This window comes from Eschscholzia californica, unplaced genomic scaffold (assembly GCF_041429995.1).
Source record: "Eschscholzia californica isolate CP2 unplaced genomic scaffold, dmEscCali1.0.p SCAF_1, whole genome shotgun sequence".
In the NCBI taxonomy this organism is placed as follows: domain Eukaryota; kingdom Viridiplantae; phylum Streptophyta; class Magnoliopsida; order Ranunculales; family Papaveraceae; genus Eschscholzia; species Eschscholzia californica.
Window position 1 is genome coordinate 53,603,443 of NW_028238198.1, and position 27,670 is coordinate 53,631,112.

At 37.8% G+C, this 27,670-nt stretch overlaps 2 protein-coding genes across 2 annotated transcripts; one reads left to right on the forward strand and one right to left on the reverse strand.

Annotated features, from left to right (window-relative positions):
- Window positions 1-1,590: 1,590 nt before the first annotated feature.
- LOC147567611 (sirohydrochlorin ferrochelatase, chloroplastic-like) lies at window positions 1,591-4,544 on the forward strand. Its single transcript, XM_086657448.1, has 3 exons — window positions 1,591-1,762; window positions 2,186-2,247; window positions 4,428-4,544. The coding sequence occupies exons 1-3, from the start codon at window positions 1,591-1,593 to the stop codon at window positions 4,542-4,544; spliced, it is 351 nt and encodes a 116-aa protein (XP_086513574.1).
- Window positions 4,545-5,373: 829 nt separating this feature from the next.
- On the reverse strand, window positions 5,374-19,818 carry SEX1 (Pyruvate phosphate dikinase, PEP/pyruvate binding domain-containing protein). The gene is made up of 34 exons (XM_086654202.1): window positions 19,601-19,818; window positions 18,971-19,266; window positions 18,019-18,060; window positions 17,827-17,936; window positions 17,643-17,721; window positions 17,444-17,535; window positions 17,208-17,361; window positions 14,326-14,553; window positions 13,848-14,186; window positions 13,646-13,753; window positions 13,216-13,314; window positions 12,948-13,088; window positions 12,763-12,851; window positions 12,384-12,518; window positions 12,027-12,189; window positions 11,850-11,939; window positions 11,588-11,773; window positions 11,121-11,183; window positions 10,756-10,818; window positions 10,596-10,655; window positions 10,344-10,496; window positions 10,047-10,130; window positions 9,568-9,744; window positions 9,368-9,474; window positions 8,921-9,134; window positions 8,702-8,805; window positions 8,337-8,475; window positions 8,032-8,157; window positions 7,653-7,763; window positions 7,325-7,423; window positions 6,979-7,152; window positions 6,782-6,874; window positions 6,561-6,676; window positions 5,374-5,798 (listed from the first exon to the last, which is right to left on the reverse strand). The coding sequence occupies exons 2-34, from the start codon at window positions 19,238-19,240 to the stop codon at window positions 5,594-5,596; spliced, it is 4,413 nt and encodes a 1,470-aa protein (XP_086510328.1). The 5' UTR covers window positions 19,241-19,266; window positions 19,601-19,818; the 3' UTR covers window positions 5,374-5,593.
- Window positions 19,819-27,670: the final 7,852 nt, after the last annotated feature.

The following is a 27,670-nucleotide window of genomic DNA, read 5'->3' on the forward strand; positions in this document are numbered from 1 at the left end:
AAGGCCTACGTGCCAACCCGTATCAAGTCAATAGGGAGGTTGAATCTGAAAGAGGTATGTCACTCAAACACAGAACTTGGGGGTTGGTACGATCATCTTAGGCGCCTAAGTTCTGCCTTGGCTCAAATACGACCAGGTTTGCCCTTGGATTTAAGAGAAGACTAGGGGCCCGCTTAAGTTGAGCTGATACCTCAACCCCGAAACATTTGGGATAGAAGCGTGCCTAATGCTTTACAGACTTAATCCTGAATCCTATCAAAGATCTCAGTTGGTGAGGATCTTAAGTATTTATTAAACTTGGGCTTCAAGAGTCCCTTCAGGAGGAAACTTCTCCTAAAGAATCTACAAGATCGGAAACAAGGTCTATCAAATATCCTTGAAATAGGTGACTTGTAAATATCAAACATATGGGATAATTTCAAATCAGAATCCCAATATCTCACAACTAGGAAATAGTAGTTCCAATTAAACACAATGGATCTCAGATGCCTTATCAACGCCGCCTATCAACAGTCGGTCTAAGCAGTCTATAAAAGATAATCAAATCTCCTCGAAGGAGGCACGAGCGAACATACTCTCTCAGCGAACCAAATCGACAAGTAAGTCTGCAATCCATAAACTCGAGTTAGCTCAATACTCAATATCTTAACTGCAAGAGAAATCTAACTGTCTGAAGCATCACAGAGGTTTCCGAGTTCCTTGCAGTTTTCGCCCCCCAGATAGTGAGGAGCAAAGCGTGATTCAACGTAGCATTCTCAACACCTTGAATGGTTCCAGAAAGATAAATTTTAACATCAGCAAATTGATGCTAGAAGGAGGGTTGACTCTAGCAAAATCACCTTCTTTCTGTAACCTGAATCGATCTCAAATTCGATTCCTAGAGGGGTCACACCTTTACTTTAGTTTCAAAATTACTTAGAAACCGACAATGGTTTCGGACGAAGAGTTAGCTACTGAGCGGAGGAACTAGCTATTGAGGTTGAACGCCTCAAAGCAGAGAACTTGGGGGATATGGAAAATATGCAAGCTTTACAAGCAAGTCTCCGGAAAGGTCAAGAGGTGGCAACTTCTTTGAAAGGGACCAGAGAGGCTGAAAAACGAAAGGAAGCACTGAAAACTCTATCGTGAAAGTTGTTCTGACACATGCTAGCGCACTCTCACCACGCCCTGACTGCAAAATAGTCCCGAAGCTATAAGGCTATTTCTAAGTCGAAACAAGGAAAGGAGGAAATAAATGCAGGCCCAAATCGAAAAATTAAAGGCCTCTCAAGGAGAAAGTGTCCCCTGACCTAAAAGGATGACGCAGAAGTCATACCGCGCCCCCCAACATCAGGGGTCTAGAATGACATCTTGATAAGCGATTTGGTCATACATCAGTTGTCAGAGCTCACTCGGAGGATTGAAGAGGGAAATACGTCGACAAAGACGGAAACAGTCTCGCCTCTGCTAAGCTCCAAAATACTCGAGACACAAAGGCCAAAAAATTTTTAAGTGTCCTCACTTAAAAAGCCATGATGGCTCAGGAGACCCAGGTATGTTTATCCGAGGTTACATCTCGATCATTAGCTTGAGTACCACAGATATGTCAAAATGGTGTTTGGTCTTTACAACAGTCTTAAGGGACCGACAAGATCATGGTGCAGTGCTCTTGGGGTTGGCACTAGCCATTCGTTCGACGAGCTTTCCTTGGCCTTTTGCACTGCTTTTCAGCGCAGTCGAATAATGGATAAACCGAGGGAAGATTTGTTCAACATCATTCAAGGTAAGGGAGAACCGTTAAAAAGCTACTGGCAGAGGTTTTGAAACGAGACGGTCGAAATACCTCACCAGAACTCTGAAGTCATTCGCATGGCCTTGAAAAAGGGAGTGCGACAGGACACCATACTTAGAGAAATAGATAAAAACGAGCCTCCAACCCTGAAGGGTTTATCGAAAGAGTCCAATCTGTAGTACAGACGGAAGAAATATACAGAAAGATGAAAGAAATCACTTAGCTTTCGAAGGAAAGGGAACCGCCAAAAAGAAGGGAAAGAGAAGATTGGTGCGCCAGTGAGCAGGACCGAACAAAAGACTCGGACCAGAGTACGAGTTCTACACTCCTCTGACCAGGAAGAAAGGGGAGATATCGGAAATTCTAGTGTTGCGATGTTTAGAGAGTTGTGGAATTTTGGTTTTCCTATTGCAGATGAATATGTTGCGTTGTTTAAAGATAAAACAGGATACCCGATTGTGGAGCCTGCTCACATGGTGATGTTTTATATGTTTATCCATTGCTATATACTTATTTTTGTGTCAATATGGCAACAATTTTGTACCATATAGTTGAGATTCGATAGCGATTACCTAACTCGCATTAGATTAAGTAGTTCAAATACTGTTGATTTCAAAACTCGTCATGGACTCTTAATTGTGAATGTTACCGTACAATTAAAACGTAAATATCTTCAAATAATTAGGATTTTTTAGTAAACGAAGCATTGGTTTCCTTTAGAAGTTGAGCACTTCTTAGATTTTGCAAATCTTAGGTAAACATGGAGTTGCTGAAAGTTAAAGTAGAGATGGTTGGTCGAGATGATGTGTGATATCTCATTTAGATATTATTTGGAAAGTATAGACTCTTTTCTTTTTCTATATACTTCATTAATGAGTCTCACTAACAAGACTTGTTACAAGATGTTGAGAAATATTACAATTAATTGCATAAGATGCTAAATTGTGGGATGCAGAGTGACATTCGCGAAAACAATGGTTAAATATAGTCGAATGTAAGATGATGCTTCTGTGTTGTATGTCTCTTATAAGTAGAATAATTGTCCAAGGAAATTCAGAAACTGGTCCATTAATGGCTTGCACGACATTACTTGCATCGCCTTCGATGATGACCTAATGGTACTGGTACCGAACGGCGAGATCTAAACCTAGTAGGAAAGCCTGACATTCATCTTTCTCACTTGAATTTTCATTAAGTGTTCTAGTAGCAATTTCTAGGATGGGGCCTTTTGAGTTGCGCGCCACTGTCGCACATGCCAAGCCTTGAGGAGAAAAATCCAACATCTACATTTATTTTGACTTGATATCGGGCGGCGGGATCCATATAGCTTGGGCTCGTTCGATATAGTTCAGATTCCTGTGAGAAGAAGATGATGAATTCAAAAGTTCCAGAAGTTGGAGATCCATAAAATACATATGTTGTATCGAGGAAATAGATGGCCATTTATTGTTAAAGATCCATAATATACCCCTAGCGTACCCAATACTCACATGGTAGCGTACCGCATACCGGAGCGATCTGCGTACCAGGTAACCTTGGTTGGGAGAACCATCTATTAAAGATGCATTCAGTTTATGCAGAACGAGGGGCTGATAGAGTGATTGTTAGTCCATTCTATCTCTTCCCTGGACGACATTGGAACCAGCTATTCTCAATTGCGTAACATTTACTATATATGTTTAGTTGGTTGAGTTTTCTTTAAATGGTCTTAGATTTTATTCTTTATATTGATGAATCACTCTCAATGAAACTCACCATAATCCGTTAAAAAGTGTCTTGAGTATGAGTTACTATCGAACCCGAAGTGCAACATGATGATGTTTAAGCCGACACAAAAATGCATGGGATTCAGTTACATTTTTCAGATAAAAGGGCTCGCCGAGAGTTTCAGGGTGGAAGTAGAAGAAACTCTTGTGAAACCTACGTAATCGTGTTATTCTTACATAGCCCTCGATTAGATATTTGCCACTGAACCAAGTAAACTATTGTGTTCTTCTGTGTGGTCAATTATCTTCTTTATATCTTTTTGGTTTCTTTCGATTGGTTGATTTGGTTCTAACTTCTAACGTGATCTTACACTAATTTTCACAACATACCTAAATAGAAAATGAGAGATGTACCATCTAGGTGTATCATCTTGTTGACTGTATCAAATAAGACAAGAGGTAAAATGGTAATTTTGCATGGTGGTAAAATAACTTTTTACTTCTTGTCTTATTTAATACGGTCAACAAGATGGTAAACCTAGATAGTAAGTCTATCGGGTTTGTACCTAAATATGCGGCTAAAGCTGCAAAAAAGCATCCAGATGCCCCTTGTATATAATAACCGCACCTCTTGGTTTACATGAGTAAGCAATACTTTTTGGGTTCAATTAGTTCAGAGAGTGAAATTTGACTCAAACGTCTAAATCGACTCGATTCAAATAACAAAATGTTTTGTTTTGTCGGACTCGTCCGAATGGCTGTTTCGGGTTGATTTGGGTTTAATTGGTTCAGAAGAGTCAAATGAAACAACGAGAACACCACCTTACACATTGAAGATACCTTAAAACACTTTAGAGTCACCAACGACGATGAGTAGAGACAAACTAGAAGAACTATTTGATGACAGAATATTATTTGTGTGATGGTTAAATATATTTTCTGGCATTCAGGATATAATGGATGACAGAATCAAACACTGCGTAAGCTATGTTGCTGGGGATGCAGATGAACGTGAAGTTTGCACTGGGACAGGAAAATGTCGCCTTTACGGCGTAAAATCTGATTGATCTGAATAATCTTCTTTTTCTCATTCAAATCCCCTTCATGTATTAGCTTCTTATTCACACTAAGGCAGCGAAATACATGAAAACTGTGTAACTTCGCTTGTTTCCTGTGAGTTGTTGCAACTCCCTAACAGCAATAAGATGCTCAGAAACATGCAAACCGAAACATGCAAGCCGCCTACTCCGTTTATCACCATTTCAGTATTTGAGATGCAGATAGTCCTTTTATATTTGGTGATATAGGTAATGGTAGTTTTTCAGAATTTTACGTATAGGTGGCTCCACTCGGGTTAATTTTAGGATATTCGTTATCTGTTTATGTTAAGTCGAATTTGAATCAGATATAAAGTACATCTGATTTGAGAATCCATTTTATGTTGAGTCGAATTTGAATCAGGTATAAAGTACGTCTGATTTGAGAATCCATTTCTTAAAATATTTTGACTACATCTTACCGAAACGGATTATATTTTAGACCTGCAATCACTGTCCTGCCTTAGATATTTGCAAGGCAATGACTGTCCTGCCTTTGATATTTGCAACACTACTTTTGACAGATCGATCTGCAATCGATCCTACGCAATCGTGTGAAAATTATTATTTTTCAGAACTCTCTGAGTTCACCAGTGACAACCACATATGTTTAGAAAGCGATATTACAGGCTGCAATTTACTAGTTACAGTTAAACACTAGGAACGCCATGGTACAATCTCACCAAAATAATCTCACCAAAATTTGAGCTGAAGCCTGAAAGTGTGTTTTCCGCTGGCTAAATATGAGGCTTCGACCTCAAATGTGCTCGAAATCGTAGTTTGGGAGTTGAAACTAATGTTCCAATGTAAAACCATCATCATATAAATACAGATATACTGTCGTAGTTACTGCATTTGGAAAACATTACAGTCCTGCAGTTCTTATACAGTTTTTGCAATGTTGAGTATAATCATAATAAACTTATTTGATGGTTCTCTCTCTTTTATTCTTTTTCATAGTTGAGTCTATTACTTAAATCAATCTCGAACTCATATGTCATTTGACGTGGAAATCAGAATTACATCTGTGGTCTGGTTTGTACAACATATATCTTACCTTCCTTCACAACACCTTCAATGTCTTGGGCAGATCCGTACAACTCTTCAATAGCGTGTCCTGCACGAGCTATGCTTGAGAGGATTGATAGTTGGAAATTACTGTCATTTATGAGTGGATCGGTCGAGTAATCTACAACAACCTTGTCTTCTTCGTCCATCGGTACACTGTCAAAAACAAAGTATCAGTATAGGCATAACAGCGATTGAGGTGCAAATGCAATTAGATTTTAGTACAATACTTTCAGAGTTTTCTAAAGTTGGGTTCTGTAGCTGCTAGCTTTCATCAGTATCCAGCGAAAGAGATAAATTGCTTTAAAAAGGAAAGGGACTTAGTCCCACATTTCTTTGAAAGAGTTTCTAACAAAACACTGTGTCTTACTAGCCTTTCTGGGCCCAGCTAAGCAGTCGAGGATGGGATCGGGTCGGGATTGGCTAGCCCGCAATCCTGATCCCTCATAATAGGATCATCTTCGAACCGGTTTCCCTTCAAACTATGCATTTATTTTTATATATAAACAAATTATAAATAATAGCTGCAGAACTATTAAAATAGTTGTACAGCAGTCTTCTGCATGACTCAACCTCTCAAGTGGGAAATTCTTGACTCGGGGGGATCAGCATGGGATCCCCTCGGTCTACCCCCTTTTGCTGTCCTGATCTGATCCATGAGTTGCTGGGCTGGATCCGGGGATCCGAACTTTATTGGTGCCTTGATTGAGAAGCCTTGGAGGGATGCTGGATGAAAACTTTGTACCATGTGGAACTAGTGGGCCTAGGTGGAGCGGCAATATGACTGGATTATACCCAAGAGAATTTCATACGTTTCATACGTATGTTTTTTCGAGAAACGCCGAAACAATGAATTCTAGGTCTCATTCTTTGCTGATAAAAGTTGAGGTTGGTTCATAGTAACAACAAATAGTTTACCTATCATATAGTCCAGCACCTGCGTAACCTTCCAAATCTTCACCATTTGAATCCGATCGGAAGATAATTGACCGTCTTATAAAGAGACCAATTGGTTTGCTTGGGTATCCCAATAACTGAACACGAACAGGATAATTGACGTAAGTGATAAGATTTTCATTAGTTATTACGACTCTAAATTACAACACCACTCATTGCAGTAAAATATGATTATTACTCACCTTTGGGGAGTTAAGATCATTTTTCTTACATACAAAGCTTAAAGCACGACCTGGGTAAGCTCCAACTAGGGTTTCTCCAAGTCCTTTCACTACCTATACATTTGACAGAGATAAATATGCGGGAATAAACCTTATTCGTGTTTACTAAAAGCAAGAATAAGACATTAAGACGAGATAAGCATGCAAAAGGAGTGTACCTCGGTGTATATCTCTGATGAATCTCCGGATGACGGGTTGGTAGTGTGGATGACAAATGCATAATCAGCATTTATTATTTCTTGTACTAAAACAGCCATGCAGAGACAATCATGATCTAGTTTTACTTTCTTTGTGCTGTAATATGCTCTTTCATTCCATTTCGAAGCCCATACCTAACATTTATGAAGTTTCTTCGATTAGAGAATTTTGTGACACAAAAAAGAAGAAAACGAAGTAGAATTGTAGAAGAGCGCTGTAAATGTAGTTAAGAAGCATTTTATCTCATCCTCTAAGCTCCAGTAAGTTATATTTCTCATAGATAAATTCTTCTTCTATAATTCTTACCTTCTTTATTGCCATCCATGCTTGCTCCCACCGTTTCTCCCCTTCATCACCAGGCCAAGGCATCCTAGAACTTTGCATCTTGTTCTTCAGCTCTTGCACCTGATAAAAGCTATTTTTTATGAGATTCAATTACTTTCAAAGTGACCATTATACGTTGAAGCAGGTCTGTCTTAAGAGCATATCCGTACTGCACCAAAAATATACCATCTACTTTTTACCGAAGTGTTGCGTTGGGTAGGTTTTGGATCATTCTAGGCTTTACACACTCAAAACAAATTGTTCAAGGCATGTCATTAATTTTCCATTGCACTTCGGTAGAAAAGCTTACCAACTGAGGTGGTGCGACAAGCTTCAAGACAGTCTGACGAATCTCAGGAAGTGTGTCAATCTCTCCTTCCGCCAGCCTTTTCTTTAGTGATTGTAATGTCTCCGCAACTTCCTGAGATTAACAAAAAATAAATAATATTTCTTAGATGAGTCAGAAACTCTAACAATTCGACCGGATTTTTAACTACTTCTGTTATGGACTTCGATATCTTGTTTTTGGATTAAAGATAAGTTTCGTTTCCTGTATAAAATAAAGAGGTTTTGCTACCAATCTAATAGTCATGACTCATGGCGTCATGGGAGAAAAGAAAATGTGAAACAACATAGCTGCAAATAATGTAATGAAGCAAAACAGACGAGTAAGAGAACCGAGGCTAGACCTTGTTTAAACCATCTGAAAGAACCTCCTCAAAAGTCCCAAATGGAAGGGCGACTGATGTTGGAATTCCTACCCAGTCCGGCACCTTTCCTTTTAGATATGAAATATTACGGGATTTGGCTCCAACCTAAGACAAGAACACATAAGTCAAATTTTTGCATGTGATTAAGACTTCAACACCTTCATTTGCATTTCATCATCTTTATGACTTCTGACCGTCCAAATTTTCCGAAGAACCCAAAACATAAAGGTTGTTGTACATAATAACATGGTAAAAAAAAGTCAAGTTTAATTTGTAATGTTTACCAGTTCATTGGTAAACTCGTCAGATGAAATTGCATATTTGCCAGCAAACTGCTTTTTAACTAAAGAAATAGAGGGCACAGACCCATCTTCCTTCAAATCCGATGTACTTGCACCAGATAGTTCACTGTCATTGACCTCACTGGAGTTACAGAAAAAGGATAATAATTAAATGGGAGTTGTTAATGTTCAGACAATTCGATGTAGTTAGGGATAAATGCATGGATATGATCATTCATGCCATGCATAAAAACTCTACCCTTATCTAAAATTTTTACTGTACAAATGTGTCCTCATTTAGGATTTAAAACATATGAGGAGAAGCAATAAAAATGTATCGTGCAGCTTTAAATTTAGGAATACATTACCTATAGACAACTTCGGCAGATGTAGGTTTAAGGCGTAATAACTTCCCTTCTTTTGCTTGGAGGTCAGCCAAAATATTGGGGTCGAAGCAAGTAGCAAAACAAACCTATCACAGGAATTGAGTTTGAACTTTGAACGTTACTACTGACTGAGAAATTAACCTGTTATCAGCATTCAAAGATCATAATAAATTTCAAGACACAGGTATGGGTAATTATCACCTTGCTGTTTCGTGCTCTCACAGAAACATGAGATAGAACATCTGGCATGTCAGGAGTTAGCACAGCGACGGTTCCATCAGGAATTTCTTCCTCTCCTTTTACACTTTTAGCCACTAAAATTGTTGGCTTGTCATAAGACTTGTTCTGAACGGAAAGCAATTCATTTACAACTTCCACATACCCAACAACTTCAATTGGGCTAATAACCTGCCAACTGTTCGAGGCCAGCAAAATAGAATTAGATAATGGCCAGTATGATATACCTCCAGTATGCAAGGGACGATTCTATTATTATATTAGTGTCAGAAGCCCAAAGATTGGAAATCTTTGACGGCATCATATCTTAAGGTTTTCAGTATGAGTTCACAATTTCGTAAAAAAACTGCTTCAATTTTCTTGGATTTCAACCAAGACCAAATGAAGCAGGAAATATTCCACATCACCAACCTGCCCAAATTAGCTGTCTTTCGAAGAACAGGATCGAGTCGATTGAGAAGTGAGGACAAGGACGCAGCAGAACCGGCACGAATGATTTCTTCAGTGAAGATGCTTACCTGCGTCAGGTTACAATTGCAAAATCTAATGTCTCTACTAGGTTCATAAATAATGTTAACGCTTTCAATAAAAACATACAGGTAATTACTTACTGCCCATTGGTCGAGACCAAGCAATGATCCGAGGTACTCGGCAGACGGTTGTAGGATTTGCTGGTAATGCTCTGCCTTGTCAGTCAGAGCAAGACGTGTCCGGTCAAGGACTGATTTTGCATATAATGCCCAGTTACTGTCTCCACCCTTGGAGAGGTTAATAGCATGATCCCACCCCTGGATAACAAGCAGTGTGTGATGCATTAAGATATGAGATAACATAGGAAATTAGGAATAGACCACTCCTGTTTTAGACAAGCTTTTTGCTAAAATAAGGAAAAATAAAATCAGGAGAATGCTTCAAAATAAGAGTAGAGCAACCTTTAGCTTTAACAACATGTTAGGGATCTCGGAATGTGAGAGGAAGGCAAACAATTTATATATCAAAATTCTGTGGGTCTAACAAGTAGTGGACTTGTAGTTACCAAGTGAATGCACAGATATATAGTTAAGAGATATCATATAGTGTCATCATTTACCTTTAAGCAGTAGATGAGATCCTCATTATTATCAGATGAAAGTGCAAGATTTTCGAGAACAAGAGAGATGAAATACATAATTTTCTGTAAAAGAAACAAAAAAATGGGATGAGTTGATAAAATTTTAGAATTTGGATTTTCAAATACATCCAAAATTACTTAGCATTCAACTAGAGCCCTTAAAAAGTATTACAAAAGAGAAAATACTCGACAGGCCATCCTAGGGCAGATATGAGGAAATAATGAAATATAAGAAGAAACACAACAGAGCCTAGCCTGTCTACCACTAAGGTATACCTCTGGGCTCGCGTTATTGAGCTCCTCATATCCCCTCTCAATGGCTGTCCTAACAGTAGAATCAAGAGCAATATCCAAGAATAAGAGATCCCGTAGCCGATCATGTGATTGAAGAAGAGAAGGTCGAAGCTCCTGACGAGCCTCCAGCAAACCCTGCATTTCAGAGAATTTAAATACAAACAGGTAGTGTATTTTATCTATAAAAGAAGAACTGAAACACCTCAAATGAGAAACTAATCAGTGCGCACAAACCTCTAGGAGAGGTTCAACATTCTTATCTTCGACGTGACTTAGAACAAATTGCAGTATATCCTGTGGAAGTATGAGTCAGTCGTAAACATACAACTGCCTTGTTTGCGGTGGTGACACACTGTTGACTATCATGATGAATAATGAGTCTCAAAAAGGTTACCGGAAATCCAGATGGCAAGCCGGAGATTGGATTTATCTTTACCCCGACCATAAAACCTTGCCCCTAAATGAAAACAGAATCTAGTCAAATATGATTTTCCAGAAAGAAAAGAGGTGTCGCTTTTCTCAAAGAAAGTAGACGGGTGTGTGTCAGAGTGCATATATATACATATTTAGAAAGGTAATATAGTATCCGTGTCTCGAACCCGAGACCTGGTGGGTGGAAACCAACTTGGTAACCACTCCAACCAAGGGTTTTTTAATATGTATATATATATGAGAGAGAGAGAGAGAGAGCATATACAGATAACGAAAAGAAAAGACATTCTTAGTTTTGGAGACTCCAACATACTGTAAGAGTAATACCTCAGCCTTGTACCCCATGCAATTTGCTACAGCAGACTCGAGATCCGCACCTGAATGAACCGCCTGAATGATCAATCAGCAGAGACCGTAGTTAGGAGGCCAGTTTGATGTTTCAGGAGATAAGAATGTAAAGTGCCAACTGGACAAAAAAAGAGCCAACACGACCTAGAAGTGTGCACTACATTATTCCGTTTCTTAGAAACATAAATGAGCTTATTACCATGATATGATGATCTATCGAATTACAAGAACAACAAAGAAAGAGTCCATAAAAACGTAGCTTTCAATTTTCTTTATGAAGTAACCAGAAAAAAAATCAAATAACTGGGGAAGATCTCCGAATAAGATTTCCATCAATGTCTGTCTGACTTGACACTAGGTAGAAGATGTCCACATTATACAGAAACATTCAGGACAATACTGTAGCATTTGTTGAAAATTTAATTCAAACGATTTCTTCAGCAAACCTTTAAAGTTCTCATGTAATTTCCTAGATCACGTAAAAGGCCTTGCTTCTGTCCCTGCCTAAAGCTCGGTTCGGAATGAATTGCACGATCATAACTTAGAAGACGTTCTTTCGTTATGCCATTTGAATTTAAAGTTTTCCAATAAACACTGATGTCAAAGTCACTTTTGATATAATCCATAAGCGCCTGTGAAAAAACCAGCAAAATTAGTTCTATCCGACACCGGTGAGATGAGGTCCAGCAGAAGTTGCAAATCAAATACCTGACATATTACAACGTCATCAGGACTAGTGTTGTTATGGAGCTTCTGATGCCATTCTTCCATAATTCCTCCTTTACAATCATTATTTCTCTACAGATAACCAATCACTGTAATTCATACACCACTTTCGAATATTTAACATTTGAGGCAAGAAGTCATAGGAATGTCAATAGCTACCTGGATGACCAAGATCTCATCCCGGATGCGCTGTCCCACATCTCCTTCACCTCCACGACCAACAGTTGACAAGATCATACGCAAAATCTCCCGATACTGAGGGTTACTTTTGTATATATTCTGAAGCAAGTCTGTAAGCCTATCCTGGGCCTTGCTTATTTCACTGTGCTTGTACAGATATGGGTTAGAACTTCCAAAAATGGCTAAATAATTTGTTTAATAAGATACACCGGAAAAAGGTCTGTTTTATAAACTGACATCCGCTGCCATTTAACAGTTCAGAAGTTTCACTTCTTATTCTAAAGATGTATTTTGTGAAGTTACAACAAGAAGATAAATCTCTAATAACATATTTACCGTGGTTTCACGTTGTAATTCTTATTCCATATCAGCTGTCTTGTAGCCATGAATCGCATCCATACAAGAATCGCTGAAAAACCCAACTCCCCAGCATCTTCAGCCCACTCAACCAGATCCGCAGCAATATTAAATCTGAGAGAAAAATAAATGATCATTATTGTTGCAAGAACTATTCAAAACATCATTGTCGCAGCAGTATAAGAAAGAACATGAGTAGACAATCATGAATAATTCATGTCAAAGTTCTTTGAAGCAATAGATAGCCATGTTAGTGAGTCACATATGCGAATGAAAACACTTGACAGAATTCGCAAATGGAAACGTAATAATACGATATGGTGAAAAGCTCCTAAGATCAGTAACAGAAACTACTGACCGATGCATAAAAGACTTCTGTGCCTCACTCTCCATCTCTGCTATTTTATCTAATAAAGACTTCGCAGTTCCTTTTCCATCACCAGTATCCTTTCATGAAAAGAAATTGAGAAAAACTGAGAATATAGAATGTAAAGTGTAAACTTATATAGGTAAACCAATTAAAGATCTAACGGAGAGACCAACCTGTTTAATCTTCTTGGGTTTAATTGCGAAATCCACATAAAAATCAGATCCACTATCCTTCATCCAGTTTTCACCGGATAAAAGGACGAATGGCAACCCGACATAATCATCTTCCTCAATCTCTATTTCTACGGATTGCAGCTGAAAATAGAAATCAATAGTTGACGATAAAATCAAAGTTATGGTCCCATCTTTTGCTATTTGCAGGCAAATCTGAGATAAACATCAGTAGTGTTCAGGGGAGCAGATAAAACGTTTTCTGGTTTACCTGGTATGGAGGATCACTAGAAGAAATCTCCCTAAATTGCGTTTCACTAGCTTTATCTAGCAACGTTGAACCCTGAGGTAATACATTTAGAGGTGGTGCCTGCAAAACATGTCCTCATTTTTTTTATTATTTACAGTCGCTCAAATGGTAAAAGAGTGAGACACAAAGATTTAACAATATTGATCGACTTCAACAAATGGAGTAAGGCAAACCATATGCTGGTAGTAGTCTAACTAGTATATGATCTATGTTGATTTCTCAACAGAGGTAGAAATTATCTCCTCCATGTGACCTTCGGAATTCGGATAGGCTCTAGCTATTGACGGGATTTGCATTTCATCTTTCTAGGCCTACCCGATTTATCGGAGATTCACATACTCATTTTATGGTGTTTCTTATATGTAATTTTTTTAAAGATTGTATAACCTACCTGCCACTCTCCAGCTTTCTTTGATAGAGCCCAGTGAAGAGTAAGTGGTCCATCAAAATCCGTAGCCAGATAAACTTTTGTCTTCCCAGAAGGCTTGGTAACCAGTGCCTAAAACATGTGACAAGAAAGTTTACAGGTTAGATTGGGTTAGGGTCACGTTTCCTTCATAAAAACAGATAGACAATAACGAAGATTATCTCACCAGAACTTTTTTACTGCCAAGATTGAAGATTTTCTTACTCAGAATGGAATCCCCGTACTGGTCTTCTTTAGCCTTTGTGAAAAGCTCAACTTCTGTTAGGGATCTCGGTGCAACAACAATGTTTTCTTTCACAGCCTCAGCAACATTTTTGTTGAGAAGATTCATAGGGTCCCGTTTTTTTCGCTGAATTCTTTCACTATTAAAATGTCTTTTAGTCTGTAATGGCTTAGAAACTTTTGACTGGATCTCTCCTTTTGTTATCTTTTTCCGTATATCTTCAATGGATGAGCCCTTATCTAATTCAATTTGGACATCTTTTCTAGCTTCCTCAAACTCTTTCTGTTTAGACGGCATTGAGCATGTCAAGATTCAGTATTAGAATATGATGTATACCCTTGTAACATATGGAAAATAAACTAAACCAATAGGCTTTGTAACTGTACTTGAAAAGAATATAAAAGAAAAAAGTGAACTTTACAAGTTGTTCATCTGGAGAGTAGTCTGGTTTTCCTGCCTTCTCCCACCGTGCGTAAGCCTGTAATTGCACAAGATTATCTGGTATTTTTGTGTTGCCATCAGGAACACTACTGCTCTCTTGTGTTTGTCTTTCAGAACCATTTTTTGTAATATTTGCACGGAGCTCGTCTACAGAGATTCCTCTTTCCAACTTCTTTAATAGTTCAGTCCGAGCAGCCTCATATTCCTTCTGTATAATGTAAGAGAAACGGCGGGACATGATATTAGGAGACATATATGTAGCTTCTAACAGCAGCGTGGCAGTAATATCCTAAGATTCCTTTCACTTATTCTCACTAAGCAAGGAAATATCGAAAATAGAACATTAATCACATTGTCAAGCATTTTTTTTGTTAAACTCCAGATCAGATCTTCCCGAAGTTCCTACAAAATGATTACAATTACGTATTCTATAGTTCATCAAACAAGCACAGAAGCCTTCTTACGCTTATGTAACGCCCCAAGCCTTAGCAGTTGCCGATATTGTCCCCACTTTAGCCACCTCACACAGGTACGGGGTTTTGTCCTTGGCGAAGGCACCACAAGCCTACCCAAAAGGCCTCGGTACTTACTAAGCTTGAGCTTACACATATAGCCCAGTCTCTGGACACTCTTGTGAGCAATGTGGGACTATTACAATCCCCCACCCTCAGCGAAGAGCCGTCCTCGGCTCTGATACCACTTTGTAACGTCCCAAGCCTCAGCAGTTGCCGATATTGTCCCCGCTTTAACCACCTCACACAGGTACGGGGTTTTGTCCTTGGCGAAGGCACCACAAGCCTACCCAAAAGGCCTCGGTACTTACTAAGCTTGAGCTTACACATATAGCCCAGTCTCTGGACACTCTTGTGAGCAATGTGGGACTATTACAGTCCCCCACCCTCAGCGAAGAGCCGTCCTCGGCTCTGATACCACTTTGTAACGCCCCAAGCCTTAGCAGTTGCCGATATTGTCCCCGCTTTAACCACCCAGGCCCAAGCCCACACGGGTACTGGGTTTTGTTCTTGGCGAAGGCACCACAAGCCCACCCAAAAGGCCTCGGTACTTACTAAGCTTGAGCTTACACATATAGCCCAGTCTCTGGACACTCTTGTGAGCAATGTGGGACTATTACAATCCCCCACCCTCAGCGAAGAGTCGTCCTCGGCTCTGATACCACTTTGTAACGCCCCAAGCCTTAGCAGTTGCCGATATTGTCCCCGCTTTAACCACCTCACATAGGTACGGGGTTTTGTCCTTGGCGAAGGCACCACAAGCCTACCCAAAAGGCCTCGGTACTTACTAAGCTTGAGCTTACACATATAGCCCAGTCTCTGGACACTCTTGTGAGCAATGTGGGAGTATTACAATCCCCTACCCTCAGCGAAGAGCCGTCCTCGGCTCTGATACCACTTTGTAACGCCCCAAGCCTCAGCAGTTGCCGATATTGTCCCCGCTTTAACCACCCTGGCCCAAGCCCACACGGGTACGGGGTTCTGTTCTTGGCGAAGGCACCACAAGCCCACCCAAAAGGCCTCGGTACTTACTAAGCTTGAGCTTACACATATAGCCCAGTCTCTGGACACTCTTGTGAGCAATGTGGGACTATTACAATACTTTGTAACGCCCCAAGCCTCAGCAGTTGCCGATATTGTCCCCGCTTTAACCACCTCACACAGGTACGGGGTTTTGTCCTTGGCGAAGGCACCACAAGCCTACCCAAAAGGCCTCGGTACTTACTAAGCTTGAGCTTACACATATAGCCCAGTCTCTGGACACTCTTGTGAGCAATGTGGGACTATTACAATCCCCCACCCTCAGCGAAGAGCCGTCCTCGGCTCTGATACCACTTTGTAACGCCCCAAGCCTCAGCAGTTGCCGATATTGTCCCCGCTTTAACCACCTCACACAGGTACGGGGTTTTGTCCTTGGCGAAGGCACCACAAGCCCACCCAAAAGGCCTCGGTACTTACTAAGCTTGAGCTTACACATATAGCCCAGTCTCTGGACACTCTTGTGAGCAATGTGGGACTATTACAATCACTAGTTACCATTACGATATTGGATAACTTGGCGGACCATGATCTTGAGTTTCGTTAATGGATTGAACTAAGACTGGTTGGCTCGACATGTGGGTCGATTGCAAACACGGGTTTGTCAATTTGATATTGGACAACCTAGTGGACCAGGGGCTTGGGTTCTAATATAGATTGACGGTTGTAATCCATAGGTGGTTGGCTCGGCAGGATGATCGATGCAAACACAAGATCATTCTTGTGGACCACATACTTCTAGTGTGAGAAGTAATTACCAACTAGAGGCTGGCTCGCCTCCTGCTCATATGTAAAGTGCTCGTGTTGCACTGTGCTCGTGTTGCACGGATTCCCTTTTTGGGTGGTTAAAGCGGGGACAATATCGGCAACTGCTAAGGCTTGGGGCGTTACAGCTTATGACCAGTTGACATTCAGTTATGCAATTGCAACAAAACTGCTAGAGGACATCCCGAAGTTTACCAGTACTTCTAGATCTTTAAGAACAATTAAGACTCGGGAGACTTCTCGTTCACTAACTTTCAGGTTTAAAACTTCTTCAGTGTTTAGAAATCTTACAAGCTGTGGCAAGGACACTTCTCTAACAATTTGACATGTCCCGGTGCTATGTCAAACACATGCAAACTCATTGTCCAACAAACCTTAATAAATTTTATAGTGTTTTGGTTTGCTTTCAACCACAAAGAACGGTCCTATCATTATGGAAACGGAAGAAGACAAAAGTTATAGAGAACTCATAGATGGGAAGAAAATGGATATAATTTGCAAGCAAAGCTTTCAGGGACTTTTAAATAGTGTAACAATAGCTGCTTGCCTTCTCTTGCTCAGGAGTATACATCTGTTTACCCATCCTTTCCCACCTCAAGTACGCTTGAACCTGTACCAGATCTTCAGGGACTGAAATACTTGTAGTCGACTTGGCCCTTTGCGGCAAGTGGACAAGGAAGTTGCGACCATTATCTTTGAACCTTCAGCATAACAAAAAGAAAAAATGAGTTCGTCAACAAATTCATGTTCAAGTAATAACCAAAATCAAATACTATCACCAACCATTTATTTTGTGCCTCTTCAACTACAAGAAACTCTATAGCTTTTATTTGTGGATCATCGATCTCTATTTTCACAACGGAGTTGGAACCAGCCTACAGGAAAGAGGAAATTGGTCAGTCGGTGATGTAAAGAATATAATAACCAGTCGTAAACCAAATTGATAAAAGCATGTATACCATTTTTACTCTAAGAAACTTACTTTTACAAGAGGAGTTCTTAAAGCCTCATTATTGTATGTTTGTGTTCCATCGGGCCGACAAGAAGGTAGCACCCAATTCCTTATCGAAAAAGAGATATCAAATAAGGCATAGAATAGATACACACGCACAAGAAGGACCAAAAAGGAAAAGAACAAAATTTTCTACAACCACAAACCTACTTACTTTTTTCCATCATGAATGCCACCCCAGTGAAGAATCAGAGAGTTACTGCTATTAGTGACTTGAATGGTTACTTGCACAAGAGATCCTGAAGTAGGTGGACTAACATCTATCTGTGCAGTTCCATTTGTGTTAATAAATGAAATTCTCTGAATCACTTTTAAGTTTAAGTTCAACTTGCAGCAAAATACATACCAGCAACTCAGAATTTCCATCAAGGTTGAATCTTCCTGCAAGCTGTTACAGGACAAAAATCTTAAGTTCATAGAAAAACTAAGTTAAGAACCTACAATCTGGGAATATATCGAATATCATTTCATATTTTTGCTGAAATTGTAAATTTACGATACTAAGCAAGTTGGCTCTCCCATAAAGTTGTAAATTTGGTATTTGGTTCTTGCCCATGAACATGTCGTAATTGCATTCTGACTTCATGTCATGTATCACTTACATAAATCAGTACTATATGTGAGAAGTGTGTAGCCTAGTAACCAGACGGTTCCTTTGGATCATTAATGTAATCTTGCCATTTAAAAAATAAAATAAATCCCTATAACTCCAATTGTTCCGTTGTCATATTTTCTACTTATGTCCTACCTAAACCAATCACACCAGTTACTCTTTCTGAATTACCTAAAGAAGACTAGTTCTTAAAGGCAAAGGAGTGAAATTTCGGTTTTGGGTGGAAATTTTAGTAGACATGGAAATTGATATATTTCGGGTCATTTCGACCGAAATTTTTCGAAATTTATTTCGCTGACAAGGCATTGTTAAGATTAACTTAGTTAAATTTCGGTAAATTTCAGTTCTGATGGAAATTTCGGTAGGCATGGAAATGTTCGACCGAAATATTTCGAAATTTAATTCTTTGCTAAAAGGAACTCCAGATAAATGGGGTATAAAACCCAATATTTTTCGAAGTATTAAAAAAGAAAAATGTTAGACCTACTTAGCACAGTAAGCTCGCGTTAAGAAAGACGAATTTTCTAGGTCATGTTGATGATTGCATTAGGTTAGGTCACTTGCTCTATGATCTAACAATTAAATATTCTCGAAGACAACTTTTTTATCAGTAATTATATGATCAGTTGTATTACACACCCTGTGATCATGAGAAAGTCATAAATAAAAAGAAGAGTGAAACTACCTCAGAAGCAGGATTTTGAGCTAAAACAGCACAAGGAACAATAGGATTCATCTTACGTCTCTGCTTAGACACTTCAGATTTTTTCACATTGAGACAATTCTCACGGAAATTAGTAGAAATGAGAGGCTTCTTGTGGATAGTTCCCTGGATTTTTGATGAAGCTTGCACAGACGAAGAATTCGCAGAAACCCCAGAATTGGATTTTGTCTGATGCTCTAGAACAGTGAATCGGTATTGGTGAAGCAAACTATTTCCTAGGGTATTGCTCATATTCCTTTCCCAAAATTTGGTATAATCTGAAGAAGAAAGACAAGAATCAAACTACATTTTTAGTTAAATTCCACAACAAGCATTTTCTTAAACCATTCAAATCTCTCTTAATCTTGATTAACTCAGTAATTAAGGCATCTCAAAAAATCAAACAACGACTAAAAAATGTCATTCAAACACCAAAAACTTCAAATTAAACTGGAACATCAATTAGAATATGAGTTCAATTTGACAACGAAATTTAGAAAGAAAAATGATGGTGAAGGGGAAAAAATGTATGAAATTAATCACTTCAAACTGATAAAGGTATCAGCTACTATCAATGTAAGGAAATACAGAGAGAAATCTGTAGAGAAGTACCTCGAGATTTGAGCTTTTATGTGAAAGTAAACAAATAAATGAAGATCAGAATTCGTGATCAAAATCTTTCTATTTTTGCCCTAATTCTTAATAGAATCTGAACCAGTTAATATGAAGAAGGCCCGAGGGCTTCAATCAGTTATAATCTGTCTGTCTCTCTCTCTCTCTTTCTCTCTCTATCTTTCTTGTTAATGAAAGAAAGATGAAAAGATGAAATGGGCGAACCAGGTTTATGATTATGGGACTTTTTATATACGTTATCATGACACGTGGATATGTATGGAGTACCTTGGGACTGATAGTTTGGTCACGTGCGAGTTGTTAAGAAACTTATAGAGATCTGCGGAGGTACAGATATTTTAACACAGTTAATGGAAAAGCCCTTGTTATTCCAAAGATTAACCGATTTGCCTTCCATGATTTTTTTAGGGGAGCCGCTAAAGGCCCCAAGTCAAAATGCTATTTTCACTCGGGAGAGGTCCTCAACACTTAAGCCATGATTGACGTGCGGGAATGGAATGTGATTCCTGGGAATTTAAAGATAATAAATAAATATCTTAATAAAAATTTATCTAAAATAGAATTTTATTCGTTAATCTAAATAGGAATTTATCTAAAATTAAATTTTGTTCATAAACATAAACAGTACTTATTAACACCAAATCCTATAAAAAAAATAAAATTGGTAATTCAATATTTTGTTAAGGATATATTTGTCAATAAATAATAATATATGTGATTCCGGGGGAATGGGAATCACAAACCCACCTCCCCCTAGGTTTGCTATTACCCCTTTTTTAGGGAATCACATTTCCGAGCCCACACCATTTCCGCAAGCCAAACAATGATCTGGAATGTGATTCCCGGAATGTGATTCCCGGGAATCACATTCCATTCCCACGCCATTCCCGCGCGCCAAACATGGAACAGTCTGATTGGTGAGTCTCAAGGTTATAGATCGATCCGCCCGAAAGTAAGACCTGGGACTAGAACAGTCTGATTGGTGAGTCTCAAGGTTATTCGAGTCTGAGACTAGTCCGAGGATATTTTAAGGTGGGTGATTTGGAGAAATAAGAAAGTTATTCAGGGTACAAATTTTAAAAGGGTAAATTTGAATTTTGACGAATTTTTTAGGGTGCAAAAATTTAAAGAGAAACAAGCCATTTTCTTCTTCTTCTTCTTCATCTCTTTACTCCTCCCTCTCCATTTCTCTCTATACTTCTCCTTCTCCTCTCTCTCTCTCTTTGTTTAATTCGGCGAAGGGGAGGATCCCTTTCGCTAGAAATGCGGATCTGGGTAGTGATTTTGGGTACTCCCATGGATGACCCCTTCACTAAAAATCGCAGGAAAACAACCAAATAGTAAGAGAAAGAGAGAGGGAAGAGAAAGAAAGAGAAGAGAGAGAAGGAGATGAAAAAAGAGAGAACAACACTTCACTCAAAATGGTCTCCCTCTAACCACTGAAAAAAAATGAGTCAACTAAAATTGACTAATTTAACTGAATTTGACTAATTTTTTAGAAAGTCTTTGCACCCCGAATACTTTTCTTATTTCTCAAACTTACCCACCTATTTTAATGGTGGTTGTGGTGGTTTTGGATTTTTAAAAGAGGAGGGTTTAAATTCAACGCGTTTTTCTTTCTCTAACTCCTCATTATAAATCAAGGTTGGTTCGTGAGAAGATCAAAGCCAACGTCATTGCACCTAGATTCATACCGTCGAAAGATTAACTTGTAGACATTTTTACGAAGCCTGTCGGTTCGGATCTTTTTCACAAAATTATTGGCAAGTTGAGCGTCATTTCTTTGACCGCTCCAACTTGAGGGGGAGCATTAGGATCCATCCGGATCCATGGATGACCCGTCGACTACAACTCAACCGAGACCCAGCTCACCCGGTCAATGTGATTTTTTTTTGTTTAAAGCCCGATCAATGTGATTTGTTTGGATAAATTAATATTGTATAGATATTGTATCTCTGGTAACTATACTTGGTTTTCTTGTATACAACTATATAGGTGGCCAATACGTGGACAACCGTTTTTCATAAATTGACAACTATTTTCGGATCCGGTGTCAACTATACTTGACTTAGTTGACTTTGATTTGATAAGGGGACAACTTCATAAAGTCTTAAATACTAATTATAAGTAACTTGTGGACCATTAACAAAAGTAATGATAATTAAATTGATTCTTGACGTCTATGTTATCTCCAAAAAGCAGGTTGTTAGCGTTTTAGGAAAACAGGAAGGATCAAGATTTGTAAGCTTAACTAGAGATTTTGGGATGGCCACGGCTTTGAGGAATAAAGAAAATTCTCCGGGGTACAAAGATTAAGAGAGCATATTTACTTTTGGCCCAAAAACTTACTAAGTTGTATCTTGCTCCCTAATCTTCATCTTCATCTTCCACTTACCTCAATCCCATAAATTCCGATCACCAAAAATTCAAGCCACTATTTTCATCTTTATCTTTCTCCTCCTCTCTCTAGAAACTATTTCTGAGTTGAAGAAAATGAAGAAATTCTAGCTCCCTCTTATCTTCTTCACTTTCTTACTAATTTTTTGGTTTCCTACTTCTTATTATTTCACTGTTTTCGCCCAAAACGATCAAATCAAGAAAATTGCTGATTTTTCTTCCTCTATTAACTTCCATGTACTAGACAGATTTGTTCAACAATCAAATCAAACAAAATTTTTAGATGTTTCTACACAATGTCATTATGTTCTTCAAGGAGTTCGTTTAATTCAATCTAAATACTTAAAAACAAAAGGGTTTCTTCTTCCTCCATCAAATTCATGTTAGAATGCATACTAAACCATTATCAATCAACTCTCACCCAATTTTGATATCACATCACTCTGTAGGTTTCAAACTAATTGGATTTTTGAAGGTGTATGAATATTACTTCTAAATCTCAATTTGTAACCCTAATTCCTCAATCTTTATCTCTTGACAATAATTCTCCATGCGCTTTATGTACAACTAGTTTATTAAGACTTCAAGCATCCTATCTTAATGGTGATCAAATTGGGAATATAACAGAGGTGTTCAATGTACCCAATCATCTACTTTGTTGCTCTCGTAAATCCCTTTAGACCCTTTAAGAATGGTAACACAATGTGTTAATTTTCTCTTGATTTATCCTCTCTACCCGGTTCAATCAAGAAGAAAAATTCAATCTTATTCAGGATTTGATTTGTAGTACTATTATTGGGTTTCTTGGATTATGGTTTTTAGAGAGAAGAAGAAGAATATAAACTTAGTGGAAGATGAAGATTAGGGGAAAAGATACAACTTTGTAAATTTTTGGCCCAAAATGTAAATATGCTCCTTTAGTCTCCGGAGAATTTTCTTTATTCCCCAAAGCCGCGACCTTTGGGATTTGCAAGTGGCCCATATTGGAATATCAAGCTAGTACTACCCACCTGACTTGAATACTAGCCTATCATGCTGATTAGACCCTTTATGGTGCGTAATTATCGAGCTGCAACCCCTGATCCTGTAAACCTTTAGTATTACACACAAATAACATGTGATGTGCTTGCTTTGTTAATGGATTTTACCATTATTTCCTTAGTTACCATTATTTCATTAGGGTTTTGAAAATTTTGGTTTCTAGGTTTACAAGTTGTGTTTTAGGGTTCTTACCTTTCTCTTTGAGAAGATCATTCAACAATTTCCTTCCTTTTGTTTGATGCCATAATCAACAATGTTTCTCTAAAAATTTTCTCTCTCTAGAAATTTAGGTGTTGATGATTAAGAGAAAGTAGTAGAAGAAGACCAATAGAGAAAGAAGCAGGTCTTCAAATAATACATCTAATTCTAGGAGGACTTGAGTGAAAATAATAGAGAGTTGTCCCCTTGGAAACTGATGTCCATAGAAAAAATTAAGTTTTTGGGTTGTCTACATAAGATAGTTGTCCATATAAGAAAAATGGTTATCCACGTATTGGCCACCACTATATATATTAGTATTACTTCTACATAAAATAACAAGAGAGAAATACAATTATATCTTCTCTACTCGTCTCTATCTCTCTCTCACTCTCAACTTCTATCTTTCTCTATCTCTTTCACCATTAACCAAGCTCGACTTACATTAATCAAAGAGGGTTATACCTCTTCACAAATATTCATCATTGTTGCAAACATGAATCATTGCACCACAGTCGAACCACCTGTTAGAAGTTTTTGTTAATTGTTGCGGTTATGTGTAATTTAGTGGTAACCCAATCTACAATTCAGTATACCATAACCACCATGGATTCCTCATTTTTTTTATTTTAATCACATCCGCAGAGGCGAAATTATTCTGACTATTAAGTAGTTGTCTCCAATCACGTATGTAGCGACCCATTTAACCATAGTGAAAGCAAGCTTTACATTTCTTGTATGTAAGTGTTTAGAATTGAACTTTTTAAATCTTTTTTCTTTTTTTTTTCCTTTACACTATGTTGCGTTTGGTTACAGGGTAGAAATCAAGATTTTTTTATTTGTTTGGCTACCAAAAATCCTAGAACTCTTGAATCCTAAGGATTCCTAAGTCCAAAATTTGTATTTGACCAAAATCCTACCTTACCCCTTACGATTTCCTAGGATTTTGGATTAATAAACTAAAATTTAAAACAATCAATTTTTTTTCTCTTATGCACATATTTTTCTACACAACAATTATTTTAATTATTTTTCCAAAACTCGTTTTTCTCCCAAAAACTGTTTTTCCCGAAAATCATTTTTTCATGAAAATTGATTTTCGAAATTCGTTTTTTTCGGAAGATCGTTTTTTCCCCAAAACACGATTTTTCCGGTAACCGTTCTTTCCCCCAAACCCATTTTTCCCCCAAAACACTATTGTTTCCCCGAAAATCTTTTTTTAATACCGAAAAAATTAGTTTCCTAAAAAAAATTACCGAAAAATCATTTTTTTTCCAAAAATCGTTTTTTCTCGCAAGCTTTATTCTAGAAAACCAATTTTACCCACAAACCCTTTTTCCCGCAAATCTTTATTTCCGAAAACATTTTTTTATCTTTAACCGAAATTTCTTGAAATATGTTTTTCATCAAAACCGTTTTCCCCAAAAAAAAGAGTCCCAGATAAGCGTTTGTTTTCGATAACAAAATTTCCTGGAAACTTTTTGTTTCACGGAGACCGTTTTTTCTGAAAGCCTTTATTAAGGAAAAGTTTTTTTAGGGAAAAAGAAAAAAAATGATTTTCGTGAAAAAACAGTTTTCAGGATAATTCAGTTGTCGAAAAAAACGGTTTTACGGAACAAAAATGTTTTTCGGGGAAAAGGTATTTCGAGTGAAAAATGGTTTTCGGGAAAAAAAAACAAAAACAATTTCCGAAAGAAACAACTTTTGAAGAAAATGATATTTAAAAAAAACAGTTTTGACAAAACGAGTTTCAAGAAAAGGATTTCTTCAATTCTTTTTTTTTTGAAGAAGCGTTAAAAAAACTCAAATAATAATAAATCTTATGATTCTTGTTAGGTACCAAACAAACAAACAAACAAACAAAAAATCACTTGCATTCATAAATCCGTGGAACCATGGATCCGAAGGACTTGTAAGTCATGTGCTCGATCCATAATAGAATAATTCTTTTGCCATAACTGAAATTTTTTCCTATAATTATCCCAAATAGGTGGGAGTTTGGTAATAATCACTTCTACTTGGAAAGACACACGGAGTCCGGAAGGGTAATATTAAGATCATGAAGTAAGTTGATTTACAAGAACTTGTAAGTTATGTACTTTTTTTTTTTGTTAAGAGTAAAAATATAATAAAACTAGGGAACCATTGTAGCATTACAATACATATTTAACAGAAAAATACGGAATACAGTTCCACTCTTTCGCTCTCTCTTTCCTCCGAGCCCATTTCGCGAGCTTGCCTGCCTGCCTATTTAAGTTCCTTTTGATGTGACTGAATTTAACAGTATGGAAGTCACGCTTGATGTTTCTAATTTTGCGAATATGAACCATAGATTGCCATTGCACCTGGTGTCTGGGATTGTGAGATGCTATATCAGATTGATATTATCGCCTTCAACTAAGATCTGAATTTGATTATTTTCTTTTGCCCATTTGAGATGTGGAGAATGGTTATTGCCTCACTTTCCTCGTTCTTCCTGGCTCGATTTGTATCTACTTTTGCACAGACAAAATTCGATTGGGAATCATGAACTATTAGACTGGTACCTATAATTGTCTCAACGTTTGTAAATGATGCATCCACATTAATTTTTACATAGGGATAGGGAGGTGGTTGCCACTTGGCTATGCTTCCTGAAAGGAGGCAGTTGGAGTAGAACTTGCCCTGGGAAAAGTTCGGATTAGCTCAATTACCGTTCTACCATTGTATAAGGTTTGCTGAAAACAGTGATCACATCTCATTTTCCATATATGCCATAAAATTGTGACAAAATGTATGTTATCTACCGTACAACTGATTTGTTCCGGTTTTTGCCACGATAGGATCCACTCTGATAAGGAAGTAATATTAGTTGAGATGATGTTAAAGTGGAACCATATGTTTTTTGTCAGAGGACAGTGTAAAAGTGCATGTTCAACAATTTCTATGACTGTGCAATTCGGGCAATTGAAAGTATTTCCGATATACATACCTATCTAATTCCGAAACGGCAGAGCGTTCGAACAAATCTTCCAAATGAACATCTGAATACGTGGGATGGTGGGGATTAACCAGATAAACTTCCAGTTTACATCTTGTGGTGGAGTGGGTTGTGAGCTGCAACTTAGGTGTTGATACATAGATCTAACCGAATGATTATCAGTCATATTAGATTCACTATATTTCATAGTAATAAATTTATCTGTCTGGACATTATTCATTTTGTTAGAGCATCTCCAATGCAAAACTCAAAAAAATCTTTATTCGTCTTATTTGTCGAGTTTCAATTGAGATTCTCACTCCTAAGTGGCGAAAATAGAGATCCTCAATTTTTGTATGTCTCCAATGAAAAACTCTAAACTTTTTTATTTTACTTATGTAGCATAGTTATTTTTGTAGAAAAATAATAAGATATTTTGGAAATATACAAATATTTGATTTCTATTGGTTGAAATTTAAATATTGATGAGTTGGACAATATGAGATATCTCAATAGGACACTCTAATTCTAGAGTGTCCTCTTGAGATATTTCTATTCCACCCTCGACACATTATCTTTGAGATCTTAGTTGAGTTTTGCACTGGAGATAAAATTTTTAAGAAAAACTCAGAAAATCTTATGTGGCACTCCAAATTTCTAAGATTATTGAATTCATGCAACTTCCTTATTTCTCTTGGTGATACGACGGTGGTAAATAAATCATTAATATGTCTGAGAGAGTTCAATATGTGTGCTCTACAAATGACTTCGTCCTCTTCACGTTTCTTTTATTGTTCTTAAGTTGATCAATGTAATAATCACATTTAGTTCTGGAAATGGTTGACGTGCATGATCCAAAACATAAAATTTTTCCGGAGAGGTCAACAGAAAAATTATCTTATCTTACCGAGACCGAACGTTCCTGTTGATATCAGATATGACGGTAGTGATACTATAGGCGTGTGCTCCTTGCACCATTACCTCCTATTATGTGGTCATGCATCAATGTACTCGAAGATGTAAGAAAATTCCAATTAGTATAATAGAGGCTGGCCAAGCAAAAAAAAAGAGAGACAAACAAAACAAAATAACAAAACAAAATAACAAACAAAACAAAATAACAAACAAAATCGACAAAAGAGAGACAAACAAACAAAAAAAGGTTGGACAAGCAATTCCATGAAAGATAGTATTTCTTTTGAATCTTTTGAGGGGTCTTTTGTTTGGTTAGGAACTCATTTTGAGTGGTTAATTTTATTTGGGTCGAGATTCGCTGGGGCCTGCTGGGTAGGTAGTGGATGACAATCGAGGGTTAGGAGGTATTCATCATAAAAGCTAGTCGGTCGATCTAAATTTCCAACATTCTTCCAAATACGCTAGCATTCTACAATTCAATTTTTTTACACACTATGGTGGTGCCTGTTTTAAAGTAGTAATTTGAACTATAATACGTT

What these genes read in the sequence shown, in the direction of transcription:
- LOC147567611 (XM_086657448.1), top strand. Translation starts at nt 1,591, where the DNA reads ATGGTGTTTGGTCTTTACAACAGTCTTAAGGGACCGACAAGATCATGG. An exon ending in TTTGTTCAACATCATTCAAG is followed by an intron (nt 1,763 to 2,185) that starts GTAAGGGAGAAC and finishes TTCCTATTGCAG; the next exon opens with ATGAATATGTTGCGTTGTTT. An exon ending in TTGTGGAGCCTGCTCACATG is followed by an intron (nt 2,248 to 4,427) that starts GTGATGTTTTAT and finishes TCTGGCATTCAG; the next exon opens with GATATAATGGATGACAGAAT.
- SEX1 (XM_086654202.1), bottom strand. Translation starts at nt 19,240, where the DNA reads ATGAGCAATACCCTAGGAAATAGTTTGCTTCACCAATACCGATTCACT. An exon ending in CAGAAGTCTTTTATGCATCG is followed by an intron (nt 12,519 to 12,762) that starts GTCAGTAGTTTC and finishes TTTTTCTCTCAG; the next exon opens with ATTTAATATTGCTGCGGATC. An exon ending in GGTGCTGGACTATATGATAG is followed by an intron (nt 5,799 to 6,560) that starts GTAAACTATTTG and finishes TGTTTTTGACAG; the next exon opens with TGTACCGATGGACGAAGAAG.